The following is a 14,947-nucleotide window of genomic DNA, read 5'->3' as shown; positions in this document are numbered from 1 at the left end:
CTACTGTGAGTGGGTCGTGATTAGGATCACCGTAATCCTGAGCCCGTAGCCAACACTATATATAGAAGTCAAAGTTACGAGGTAAGTGGATTCATTTATTGCACATTTAATACTGCACTCTGATTACAGAACGGATTATTGAACTAACTCTAGCATCGGAAGACCTTTGGCACGTACCCTCCCGGATGGACTTGGACAAAAGAGGACGGATAAGACGGTCGGTAAAAAGAAAAAATTGTAGAAGAATTAGGTGACTCGACCTCACACCGGAACATCTCCCAAATCAGTTCAGAGTACAAATGGACCATACGGTAATTTTCCAAGGAATTGCAATTAATGAAAAGTCCTGAAAAGAATGTGTGCATTTAAACAATATGAAGGCCAATGTGGATTTATTTCTCTATCTCTGGCTAGCTGTTAATTATGCTAATTTTGTTTAGTCATTTAAATCATTAATGGCATATGAAAGATATATGTACGTGTTAGTTTTTTTTTAATTAAGAAAAAATAGGATTTGGTCGTGAAATAGTAATAATTAGCATTATTTTATTATTATTAACATGACAAATTTTATCTATAACATATCTCAAATTAAACATTCAAAAAGTAATTTACCAGGATCCACCAGACGGATCGCACGGCCAGTCCCCAAGAATTCAGAGAACCGCATGACCAAATAGGAAGGAGTGCAACGAGATTAAGGTAAGATGAGTTTAATTAGGAAAGATGAGGTTTAAGACTATTGGGCTATGATTAGGCCGTGATTAGGATCACCCTAATCCTGAGCCTATAGCCAACACTATATATAGAAGTCAAAGGTACGAGGTAAGTGTATTCATTTATTGCACATTTAATACTGCACTCTGATTACCGAGCGAATTATTGAACTAACTCTAGCATCGCACGTACCCTCTCGGACGGACTTGGACGAAAGAGGACGGATAAGACGGTCGGTGAAAAGAAAAAATTGTAGAAGAATTAGGTGACTCGACCTCACACCGGAACATCCCCCAAATCAGTTCGGAGTACAAATGGACCATACTTTAATTTTCCAAGGAATTGCCTTGAGAGTGGTTTGCGATGTCGTAATTCATTTCGTCAATGTATCTCTGGATTCAGTCAACCACGACTATTGGACTAGTGGCCGCCCTTCTACCAATTTATTTTTCATATACACCTTAACGTGTACACGATTAACCGGTGTGGCGATGTGGCGGTGATGACACACGGTTACGTTTACAACTTTCCTAAGAGCGAACGTCATTCAGTCAATGTATTTGTCCTTTTTCACCCCCAAGATACCCGGTGATGACGCATCGTTTACAACTTTCCTAGGAGCGAACGTCATTCAGTCGATGTAGTTTCTTGTTTTCTTGTTCACCCCCAAGATACCCGTTTAAAGTGTTTCTTTCATTTCTTGTTTTCTTTCTTTTTTACCTTATAATAAAGGGGGTGAATATGCCTTTTTGTTATTTTTAAATTGACTTTTCGCTATCAAGTTTGTATACTGGAACAATTAATTAAAAGTCCTGAAAAGAAGCAATGTGTGCATTTAAACAATATTAAGGCCAATGTGGATTTATTTCTATGTCTCTGGCTAGCTCTTAATTATGCTAATTTTGTTTAGTCCTTTAAATCATTAATGGCATATGAACATTATATGTACGTATTTGTTTTTTTTAATTAAGAAAAAATAGGATTTGGTCGTGAAAAAGTAATAATTAGCAATATTTTATTATTACTAACATGACAAATTTGATCTATAACATACCTCAAATCAAATGTTCAAAAAGTAATGTACCGGGATCCACCGGACGGCTCGAACGGTCGGTCCCCAAGAATGCAGAGAACCACACGACCAAATAGGAAGGAATGCAACGAGATTAAGGTAAGATAAGTTTAATAAGGAAAGATGAGGTTTAAGACTATTGGGCTATGATTGGGCCGTGATTAGGATCACCCTAATCCTGAGCCCATAACCAACACTATATATAGAAGTTAAAGGTACAAGATAAGTGTAATCATTTATTGCACATTTAATATTGCATTCTGATTATCGAACGGATTACTAAACTAATTTTAGCATCGGAAAACTTTTGACACGTATCCTCCCGGACGGACTTGGACTAAAGAGGACGGAGAGAATGGTCGGTAAAAAAAAAATTATAGAAGAATTAGGTGACTTGACCTAACAGCAGAACAAATAAACATATAAGTTGCTAAAATGAGAGTAAAATATTTTCAGTGATCTCCATGTTACCAATCATTAATGAGCTTTTGTCATCCGATCATCATACAAACATTTCTTAGTATTGTTTTTCTCTGGGTGTCAAGAAGTTAAGTACCTAGCAAACATTTCCATTCTACGAAACAATACACAAAGCACTTCTTCAAACGTATTCAAGTTGTACTGTGCAGCACAACATCGAGGAACAACCCATTCCGAGACAAATCATAAAAGCAAAATTATTAAATAGCCAAAGTACAAATCAATGAAATTGAGCACCTACCCACCCCCATTTTTTACATTTCATTTGCTTCTTTTCTCTAGAAAACACGTTGAATAAGCAAAGTACAATTAATTTCATTCTTCCAATCCTGCTGTGAATGCTACACCAGTTGAAGGTAACCAAAGATTCCCCTCAATAAATTGTGACACTGTGAAATTACTAGCCTGGCTAGAATCATTCATGACATGGTAACCTGGCCATTTCACTCGATTACCAACTCCAGCACCAGCTCCATAATTCATGTACTCTCCATAGTACAATGTGTCCAAGGCAAAGTCCCCATCCCACTCCAACCACCCTTCTGGGCTCAACACATCACTCATGTAAGATTGCATGAAAACTGTTCTCGAATATTGTTTCCAGGGTCTGCCAAGGTATGTGTAGGTGGAGTTCACAGAGTTCAGAAGCTCAGAATCAGCAGAAATGTTGCAAAACTGAATTGAGAAACCAGTTGGTTCGTCAGGGGTTTTCCTTCCTTGAGCTGTGATGGTGTTCTTTTGATTTGGTAACCCTTTTTTTACCTCTATTTGGCAGTTTTGGAAAATCACAGTGCCATCACCAAATATGAAATCCACAGTGCCACTGATTCTGCATTCTCTGTAGAATTGGCGCATGGTGTGAGTATAGAGGCTGTCTTGGTAACCAGAAATCCCACATCGGTAGAATACAGAGAGGTCAGAGTCTGATCTCAGGGCCACCGCTTGGTGCTTCGCTGCTCCTGCTGTGTTCTGGAAGGTAATGTCTCGTGCTATGAATCCTCTGCCACTCACAGCTACGCATGCAATGCAAACACGCAAACAAATAAATGAGATTAAGGTCAGAGATTTCGGCTGTTGAAGACAAGTGTTTTTGCTCTTATGGACGTAATTAATGCAGCACATGCACATTTATTTTTCATTATTAGCAGTTGCATCAATGGATTAATTATGTTACTATACGTGTTTAATTAACGTTTAAATAGTAGGACCCAACTTTGCATTCGATTAAAAAATTTACTTTTTATATTTTTTTCGTAATTGAAGGATGTTATTATCATTTTATCTTATTATTTCATTGATTTGTTTTTTTACATATTAAGTATAATTAGTATAAATATAATATTGTAATAAATAGAAAAAATAATCAGTAAATTATGAAAAATATTTTGAATAAAGTTGATATTAAGCTAGTTGATGACTTTTACTTTTTTATCTACTAATTTGTCGATAAAAAAATAAAAATCATCTGTTATTTATTAGTAATTAAAATATCATTTTATATTAACTAAATTTAAATATTTTAAGACTTAAAAATAAACAAAAAACAGAAAAAATCATATACTAAATAAAAAATATTTAATTGAAAAATATTAAAATTTTGTGTACATTTAATCAAATAGAAAAAAAAAATCAGCTAAAAGTACTTAAATCTATATTGACTTAAAATTTAATTAAAGTGTTTTTAATATCTACCTTATTAATATAAGAGTAGTTTTATCAACTTTGTCAATAAAGTACAATAACTAATATAGGTTGAAATTATCTTTACTATCATGTTCCTTTTTAATTATATTTTTTTATTCACGAGGCTTTATTTAAAAGGCCAAATTCTATGTATTTAAATTTATTTTGTTCATAACACTTCAATTTTTTTTTTTATTATAGCACACAATAGCTAGGATTACTTTTTCTAAGTTTTATTTTACTTTCTCTTTTTTCTTTCACCTCTTATGTGGGGATACATCTATATGTTTTAGGTATGGTAAGACATCTCATGTGTGTTCATGCAGAAATACACCTAACCTCGGGAATAGGTTATAGCCAGTCAACTTTCCTTCACTATTACAAACATATCCAAAATAAGTCATAGTAAATTTGTTCTTGCCAAGATTAGCATGTCATTATCTTATAAATTAAATATTTCACTACAAATTATTCACTTAAATAAATCAAAGCATTTGTATAGGAATTACTTTTATACAGACAAAATTAGTAATTTCTTTTGTTGTATTTTTTGTCAAATGTTTATACAACAAATAAAATTAGTAATTTTCTTTTGTTATATTTTTTGTCAAATGTTTATACATCAAATCAGTCTTTCAATCTTATTTCAATATAGATTCATTTTAAATGTTATTACATCAAATTAAGAAATTGATTTGTTTCGATATTATTATACGAATAATTTAAAAATTTGAAAAATGAAAAATTCAAATTTTTAAAATATATATTTTTATGAACACCATATTCATTAAATATTAAGAATGTATCACTTATTATTCTTAGTTGTAACAGTACGATTCTCTCCAACATGACAAAAGAAAAAACCAGAAATTGGGCCCTCAAAATTAAATGAAGGAGAAAAAAATATGGACAGATAAGGTCCTCCCAAATCATTTTCTGATAGAAAATAAAAAAAAATGAAATTTCTAGATATTAAAATTAATTTATAAAAAAGATAAAATTTAAGTATAAATAAATTATTTTAACCAATGAAACTTTTAATTATATCCTTATATATGTATGTACGGAGGAGTGTTCTTACCAAAAGTTGCTGACCGGAACGTTGTCCAACCGTCGACGAAGCTCCTGTTACCGGTGATAACAGTAACATTCATGCCTTCTCCGATCATCATGAGGTTCCACTTCTTCTTCTTGATCTCAACGTTCTCATGGTAAACCCCTCTCTTCACGAATATCACGTAGCGTTTCATGCTGTAGTTAGGCGCCGCCAAGACTGCATCCTTGATTTTGGTGAAGTCCCCGGTGCCATCGGCGGAAACCACCGCATCCACGACCAGCCCATTTGACTGGAGCAGCTTCCTGTCTCCTGGTTTAACCCACGACGGAAACTGTCCGTCTGTGGAAGAGAAAGGGAATTGGTACGAAACGGGGTTGACCTGTGTAAGAAGTTGTTGCAGCAACGACATCACTTGGTCAAGCCCTGTGGACACTAAACCCTTCACAACGCCGTTGGTGCCGTCGAATCCGTCCATGCATGTGTCTTGGTTCGCAAGTGCAGCACTCAGCCATGTCCTCAAATCCGAACTTTGGTTTCCTGTGCTGTTATGCTTCCCTGCAACATGCAATACCAGTAAGGTCTTTGAATACAAGTTTCATAAAATGAAAAGTTACATCTTTAATTAATTCTGTAATATATTGTTTCTAAGATGACCGGAATTAGTAATTTGTTACTTGTCCTCACCATGTGGTTTTTTAACCTTTTGTTATATAAGTTGGTGAAATTATAGCAATTGAAGAGGTACTCAACTGAAAAAGTACACAGTTTTAGCAGTCAAAGTCTGTAAAATTGCTTATTACAGAAAATAAGATAAGATAAAATACCAAAATGGCTTATTCTACCTTTGAAAATGAATTTCTGAATAAGAAAGAATTAAAAAAAAAATGGAACTGTAGTTTTGATCTTTTGAGCTGAGATTAAGAAAGATGAATGTGAAGAAAAAATATGGGAGAGGCATTGTGAGACAGTTTTGAAGAGGAAGATGGTGTACCTTGGGGAGTCTGTGTAGCGGTGACAGACCAATCAAGTTCATCAGAGGAGAGGTCAAGCAAATCTAGACAATCAGAGACGGCGTTAGAAAGAAGCGAGTCCCCGAAGTCAGAACCGAACTCAGAGAGAATAGAGGTCACATCTTGCAACACATCAACCACAGTTTTCACTGTCCCCGCGAATTCAGAAGGCGAAACCTTCAGAAACTCGAATCCCACGGGGTTGCTGCTGCCATGTGAGGCACCGAACAAAGTCGGCAAAACCAAAAGGAAGAAGAAGAGTGTTGGAGATAAGTGTTTGGGTGAAGAAAGCGCCATTGTGTTGTGCTGTGTTGGAACACGTTCAGCGAAGTTGCATATTTAAAGAGAGGAAATGTGGAATAAATAGTGCAGAATGTAATGGTTAGATGGGCAGTTGAGAGAATTTAAGGCAAACTGGTGTGCTGCAGAAGAGTTTGGAAAAAATAGTATAAAAAAATGACTTTGATATATAAAATTCAAAGGGTTTTTATTGAGAGTGATAACAACTCTTCTGAGTCAACCTTTGCTTCGGAATAGTAAGGTGGTGTTTAATTTGTTGCAGTGTCGGCGGTGACTCTGCACTCATAAACTTCATCGATATACTACTCTTTTTTTCCTCTCACTTTCTTCTTATTGGATAACATTTATGTTCTGAATTTTAAGGTTGCTAAAATAGCATTTTAAATTAAACACTTGCCGTGGAACAAACTTTCATTAACCTTAATAATTCAAAATGGCATTTTGAATCTAATTACTATCTATTCTGTTGGTTTCATTTTAAACTGGTAATTAGAGTTATTTTATTTTGAAGAAGAAAAAAGGTTTTTAGATACGTAGTTTTTTTGTTAATAGTTTCTTTTGAGGAAAATGTAGATGTCCCTCTCGATGTGAACAATTTATAAGGGCATGCATGTGTGGTCGCTACCCAGAGTGAATCCTACAGCTTGTGCCATATCAGTTTTCACATCTTTGTGAACTTCCTTCATTCAAAGATCTACATCGATCACGATCTTCTTCCTCTTACGTTGCCCACCAAGAAATTTCATTTCCATTTTTGCATGCACCAAGAAATTTAAAGCAAAAAAAAAAAAAAAATATTAACACGGGAGACCCATGCGTGCCTGTCTTAATTATAAATTACTATATGGGAGAGTGTGATATTGAGATGCACGCAAAAACTAAATTTTCACCATCATTTCAGCACGTTGAGGGACAAAATTAATTATACAGATTAACCATTGTAATATAAAATGATTTACTCACATTATACCGAAGTCATGTCATAGCAGTTAGCGCATGCTAGATGTTGTCTACAAAACCGAACCATCGCCCGGTTCAATCGAAGCTTGGTTATAACTTAAATGACAATGAGAAACAAAATAGAATAATTTTGCCACGCCTTTTAAATTAATTAACAAAATAAAATGAAGCGATAAATCCATAAATTTGTGCAAATTTTCTATTTTCATAATAGAAAACTAATACCGAAAAAGAAATTACATGGGTTAATATCACCTGACTTAAAAAGTACTTTTTTATATTAATCTTTTTAACAATTAATTTAGGATCTCTTTTTAATCTGGCTTTCACTCACTTTTCGTCACTTTACTGTCTTTGACGTTGCTCTCAGCATTGTAAATGTCCACGTGTCCTTGCCCCACCGTCGCTTTTCCTCCCTCCTGTGCTACACTTCCCCACAACTCGTACGCAATCTCAGAATTTTGGTCTAATATATTTAATTTTATTTTGTACAAATTTTCTAAAATCTAATATAAAATAGATTTTAATATTATTCATTACAACAAAATATATATAATATATAATGTATGTATTTATCTCTATCTATTGAGAAAGAAATGAAGTGGAAAGGGACATGCTTTAAAGATGCGGTGATGCCCCAACAAGAAAAGCGCGTTTACAGCTTTGGTGCTATTGGCACTTGTACAAAAACAATAAGCTAGTTTTTTTAATGATTAATCTTATAGGTTTGGTATACATATTAGGCATATTTGTGGATTTATGTTGTGTTCCATTTTTAATAATTATTAATGTGTAGAAAATTTTGTTGGATCAGCAACAGGATTCATAATGTCATAAAAAGATTGAGCTTTGATGAATGAACTTGGAAGACCCATGACAGAAAAAGTATAAATTGAAACATATTATGATTATTGAATTATGTTAATGATATGAAGTATGAAAACCTTAGTTGGGTGTCAGAAATACTTAATTAAGGTTGCAATTGAAATAAAGTAGTTAACTGTGACTTCAAATAAATACAACCTCTGCTTTACCAAATCAACCCTTTTATAAGTTTCGAATCGAAGCAAATTACTTATCAAAATTCAATATTTTGCAAGTTATTACTTTTAAATCTATTTTAGTTTTAAAATTGATGTACGTTGTTTTAGTTATTTTTTATTGAGAAGTTTCGTTGAACAACTTAATTATAGTTGATTTTTTATTTAGGAGTGATATGAAAAAAAAATATAGCTTATACATAAGTTAATTTAGGAGATTGAATTATGTTTAAACGTAAATTTTAGCAGGTTAGAATATTTATTTGTTGACTATAATTGAACAAACATTAATTTTCAGTAGTTATATTTAAAATTCATCTCTTTTAAGTTTCTAGATATTATTTTGATCTATTTTAATTTCTCGGGATGAATTATTAGAAAAATCTTAAAAATCATGTGAAAGAACTAAAAGATATTAAAGTGATATGGATGGGAATAAAACTAAATAGTTTTCAAGTATTGAGACAGAAAGTAAAATTTATATATTTAATATAGTATTGAGTAAATTTTATATCTTTCATGAATTAAATAAGTAATTAACTACTTTTAATATAATATTAAGTCCTTTCTAATAACTGTTTATACAGGTATACCACTGTTCCGTGATGCTATTGATACACATGCAAATGTTCTTGGTATCTCCTTCTACTTAATATACTTCGATGGAAATATAAAATAGTTTTTTGAGACATATCTAACGTTAAACTTAAATTATAATAATCATACCCTCATCAAAAATAAAGAAACCAATCAATTAAGAGGATATTAAAGAAGAAATTAACAAGTTGATTTATTATCAAGTCATTTATGCATAATATCACATAATATAATAATTATGAAGTTTTAATTGTAACTGTGGTTAATATTTGATATTTATTTTTTCTCTATTTATGTTTTATTTAGCGTGGTTCTATATTTTTTTAAAAGACTCTTTTTATATCAAAGTTAAGCTCATTTAGAGGATAATGTAACATTTCGTAATATACTTACTCATTTATTCTCTATCTTTAGGAAAAAAAAATTGAAAAGAATGACATTACCATTGATCTAAAAGTAAAATCAAATAGAATCTTTTGAAAACATAAGGCCATATTTACTCAAAAGTAAATAGAGAGAATGGAATCATTACTATAATATAGAGAGAAAAATTTTATAATTTTTCTTTTAAAGAGATAGATAAGTTATTTTAAATCATACAAAAAGAAGATTGCAAATAATATATAGGATTAGTTAATAATTTGATTTTTATATTTAGATTTTTAATTCATTTTGTCTTTATATTATTTTTTTACTTGATTGAGTATTTTAAAAAAATAAATAAATAAAGTAGATACATTTCTCTTATACTCGAAGGTGACCATAGGTTAATAATTTGGTTTTATATTTAGAGATATGGTTACGATGAAAACCTAAATTAAAAATCTGGTCCATATATATTTATTTCATTCAATTGAGTTCTTATATTGTTTTTATTATAGAGAATATGGTTCTTTATGTGAAATTAGTCTTAACATCATTAAGTTTGTGTTCGCTTAAACATATTTAATTGTTCATGCGGATTTACGAGTGAAGAAAGGCAAAGTTTTTCATGTTCGCTTGAGAGGAAAAGCGAGGATTTGCGATGACGGATTTGCAGGATAGATAGATTTTCGGTCACCCGCGATGGAGAAGAGATTAGGAGGGATTTGTAGGTAAAAGTCATATGTACCCTCAACGTTTTATTAAATTCCCAGCATCGCTCTTCTTGATCAGCCTCTTCTGCAACTTCGAGCACGCTGAATCGTTGTCATAAACCGGCATCTGCGACTGATCCCGGCCCTGCCACTCGTCGTTGACATCATCCTTGTAATCGTCAAGCTGGTGTCGCGACTCCGGAGAAGGCTCGCGGTCAAATTATTCCATTAATGGCTCACCGTCTTCGTAACCCATGGCTGATGTTGTGTGTGTTGGAAATTGGAAAAGTAATTATCAGTGAATTGGAAGTAAGAGGGTTGGGGTTTGTGTTCTGAGCGATAGTGAAGAAATAAATAAAAAAAAATAGTTACTAGGAAGATAATGAATGCAAATGAAATGTAAAAGAAACATAGTTGTTTTATATAAAAGGAGGGTTCTCGAAAACGAAAGAAGTAAGGAAGATCTACTCAGATCTTGATATAATTATATCTTGTGATAACTTCAAAAATATTATTTTTATATAAATAAATCTTTTTTAATGGAATAAATCTAAATAAGACATTATAAAAATAATATCACATTAAAAATTGCAAAAAAAAAACTTTAAAATGATTTGAAAAAAAAATTGAGTGGAGATATCATTATATATGATTAACAATACTTGCATTTTTTTATTTTTAACTCAAAATTAATCAATCACACTCCATAATAAATAAATTCATACTACTTTATAATAAATTAGATTACAAACAATATTACATTTAAAAATAAATTTATTTACTAAATTATAATTTTTTTACTTTTTAAAAATTAATTTTAATAATTTTTTTAATTTTTTATTCTTTATAAACATTTTTACAATTAAATATAACTTTAACAAATATCATTTTATATTACTTTAATAACTAGGGACATTTTGGTAATCTTCAATTTCTATCAATTAAACAAATTTTTTAAATCTTTTACATCAATCAAATCTCACACTAATTTTCACAAACTTTACTCTTAAATCCACTCTCAATTACTTACAAATCCACTCAAAAAAACAACAAAAAAGTTACCCTCAAATCCACTCAAAAAAACAACAAAAAAGTTACCCTCAAATCCACTCAAATCCATTCAAATTATCTCCCCCAAATCATCTTCCACAAATCTTACCATCCGAACACAACACAAGAGATAATCACATGGGAATTCAACTCATTCTTCTTTGATGATACAATCTCATTGATATCATCTCCTTCAAACTTAATATCTTTTTTTTATTATTACATCATTGGAGATCGGCACATAAACCAATTGTGACTTTTGGATTTATTCCAAAATTGGTTAAGGACAACATTGACAAAAAAAAAGAATCATATTATTTTTGTTGTATAAATATAAGGACTCAATTAAGTGAGAATAAAAATATAGAAATCAAATTATTAATTAAACCTTTCATTCAAGTGAGATATAGTCATTTTCAAAACAATAATTAAGCTTAATATAAAAGAAAAAAAGAAGCGTAGTAACCAAAAAGAAAGAATTTTTGGATTTTTTAAGTTATCGTTATATATATATATATATATATATATATATATATATATATATATATATATATATATATATATATATATATATACACTAAGGTAGTCATAGATCCATTTTTCAAAATCCAATTTAGATATAATAAAATAGGTGGGATCTATAATTCATATCTTTACTAATTAGTTTAACCAAATATGAAATCTTTTTCTAATTTAAATTGGATTAAACTTATATTCAATCCACTTTGTCAATTAGGTTAAATCTATTGAGATTGATTTAATATATCTCACTATTACATCTATTAGACATGCATCGAGCTTACTTAGCTTAAGCTAGACCCAAACTAATTTATGATGACCTGAATCCAATTCACTTTGCTTGAACTTCAATTGAGGTTGACTTGGATTGACCTTCAAACAGGGCTGACTTGACATGACCTTTGACCTAAGTCGATTCCGCTCGACCTTCAACTCATACTAGCTATGCTTGACCCTTTGTACTAAACTGACTCAACTCGACCTTCAAACTAGAAAAACCTAACACAACTTTGGCCTAGGTGAACTTAGTTTGACCTTTAGCATAACTAACTTGGATAAACCTTTGGCTCAACCTTCCAGCATGGCCCGACTCGGCATGATTTTTGGCTTGTCTGACTCGATTCGACCTTTGACTTGGGTCGAATCTTCGACATGACTTAACTCGAATTGACCTTTAGTCCCAAATTAATTCGACTTGACCCTTACGACTTAGGTCGACTAAGCTTGACCTTTCAATCACTAAACTCAACTTTCTACATGCTAACTCTACTGTATCTTAGACATGGGCCAATTTGGCTTGATCTTGTCCTTGGTTGCCTTAGTTTTACCATATATAAATCTAATCCAAATTCAATTAAGTAAATTTGATTTAAAATCTAAAAACGTGTGAAAAACATTCATTTAAACAAATTTAAAATAATCTAAATTTAGATTGTTATAAATTGAATTTAACAATTTAAATTTTATATATATATATATATATATATATATATATATATATATATATATATAATTATATGTTTGAATCATGATTTGAACTATAAATTATTCATTATATTAAATACAAATTAAGAGGAAAATTAATTTTCTTAGTCAGGAGAGTAATTCAAAAAAATTGTTCAATATATATAAATTTTTTAATCATAAATCTATCTAAAGGAAAAATAAAAGAACAAAAAACAATTGTAGTATGAGAATAGTAATCTATACCAATTTTTTATATGATCTAGAGGGGTTAATCTAATTTTGAGTTTTTTTTATAATTTATATTATATTTTAATGAAGAAAATAAAAAATTACATTTAGAATAATAAGAGAAATAAAAAAAAAAGTAGATGATTTTCATTATGAGCTCATGAAAATATATCTTCTAATGTTATTTTTTAGGTGTTGACGAAGAAATGAGTCCAATTTGAAGATAACATGTGAAGAATACAAAAGTTTCATGATCTATATGTGCTTTAAATTGAAATATGTAAATTATTTGGTAAATTTCAAGATTTAGGTAACTGAGAAATAATATCTAAAGATTAATTCACGAAATGAAAAATTCGAATTAAGTTTTAAAAATTGGACTAAATAATATTTTGATTTAATTTGTACAATCGATTTAACTGATTAATTAAATTAGTTAATTATTCAAATTTGTATAAAAATTTTAGCCAATGATATTCAAACATTTTAAACTTATATTCGTAAATTTGGGTACAAAGTTATTTAAACTAACAACTTAAAAATGTAGAAACGACATTTTAAGTCATTTTGAGTTGCAGCATATTTATTAACTGTTTGAATGTTTGGACACCTTTCAATTGCTGTTACAAACTTGTTTGAAGTATCGTTAATTCACTAAATTGACACAAATTGCAAAGATTTATTGGTACTAAACTGAAAATTCTCTCATATAACATGAGGACTAATTAAAGATTTATAATTTGGCGTCAAACTAAGCTAAACATATCAATTATCTATATTCAAGCTAAAATTATTTATAATAACTAATATTTTTCGCATTTTCACTTTTATTTAGATTCACATTTTTCTAATATATGTAACCTCAATTAGTTTAGAAACTAAGGTTTTTTTTTTTCTTTGGGCAGATGAGGTTAGAACTCTATAGAGGAAAAAACACTTGTATGTTTTTTTGACAAGACTCCAAAATTTGCTGTTATATTATTCTATTTTTGTCTCTTATTTCTATGGTGAGTTCGTAGTTTGTTTGACCTTTTACAGATATACTAATTATTGTGTCTAACATTTAAGACGAAATTAATGTTGTGGATCCACCATGTGAGGCTGCATGCATCAAGAAATTTATGATTTTGGTTATGGTCCCTTCATGCACATTTATGGAACTCTATATAAGGTAATTTATTTTACAAACATATCATGAAAATCACTCATCAAAACTAAAAATGTTATTAGAAGCTGATTGCAGTGGGGCTTTAACAAATGGAATAACATTAATTTCGTTCCTTGTTTGGAAGCTTCCCAATCCTAATCCATTTTAGTAATTTATACAAAGATTAATATACTTTTATTATGAAGATTATCAAGAAAAAAATTCAACGTAAATAGTTTATCCAAACTTTTATTTTTTTAATTTTTTCTTCATTCTCTTATCAACTCTGTCTTTTTATGACACAGCATTGCATGCAATGGCTTCACACGCTTTTCAACGTTCCTTGTAGAATGTGTTTCAACACTTGTATGCTTTAGACACTTGTCATCATTTATTAATTTTTGCAAAAACTATTTGTATAGCTTCTTTATTTATTATGTCTGAGTCAAAACCAAATGCATTCAATGACTTTCTCTTTTCCCAAATACAATCACACAAAATTGAAAAGTTGTAGTGCCGGGTTTACAAGTTTCAGACATATCCATTTTATAATGGTTAGAAATTTCAGTACGAGTAGAAAGTTATAGATCCAGAAGAAAAACAAATCTTTCTTGCAAATTCGTAATATCTTATAAATATCACAAGTCAATTTTTTAAAATTTTATTAGATCTATTATTTCATTTGATATTGTACGATCCTATATTTCCAACGATCGGAAATAACTAAAGACCGAACGGTCTTAGTGGACAAACAGCCCACTATAACGCCACATTCTCACTGGGCTCAAGGCCCAATTCATAAAAATATATCATTCAGATATATTCACCAAATAATATCCAAACAAAGATATTATAACAGAGATATGTCAAGTAAGATTATATTTTATTCTGTTTATATTACTGTTATTACTGTTAATATTATATCAATCCAAAGCCTATAAATAAAGGCCAGAGGATTCCAAACAAGGTACGCTCTCTGAACACACTTCACTCACAATTCATACAGCATATCTCTCATCTCATCAATTCTCTTCCACAGAGAATT

The 14,947-nt window shown here is 30.6% G+C and overlaps 1 protein-coding gene across 1 annotated transcript; it reads right to left on the bottom strand.

The window, feature by feature from the left end:
- Window positions 1-2,342: 2,342 nt before the first annotated feature.
- LOC106762851 (pectinesterase/pectinesterase inhibitor PPE8B) lies at window positions 2,343-6,381 on the bottom strand. Its single transcript, XM_014646941.2, has 3 exons — window positions 6,001-6,381; window positions 5,034-5,564; window positions 2,343-3,282 (listed from the first exon to the last, which is right to left on the bottom strand). The coding sequence occupies exons 1-3, from the start codon at window positions 6,314-6,316 to the stop codon at window positions 2,585-2,587; spliced, it is 1,545 nt and encodes a 514-aa protein (XP_014502427.1). The 5' UTR covers window positions 6,317-6,381; the 3' UTR covers window positions 2,343-2,584.
- Between the last annotated feature and the right edge of the window lie 8,566 nt (window positions 6,382-14,947).

This window comes from Vigna radiata, chromosome 5 (assembly GCF_000741045.1).
Source record: "Vigna radiata var. radiata cultivar VC1973A chromosome 5, Vradiata_ver6, whole genome shotgun sequence".
NCBI lineage: Eukaryota > Viridiplantae > Streptophyta > Magnoliopsida > Fabales > Fabaceae > Vigna > Vigna radiata.
The sequence above is the reverse complement of the archived record's forward strand: the minus strand, read 5'-3'. Positions and strand labels throughout refer to the sequence as shown.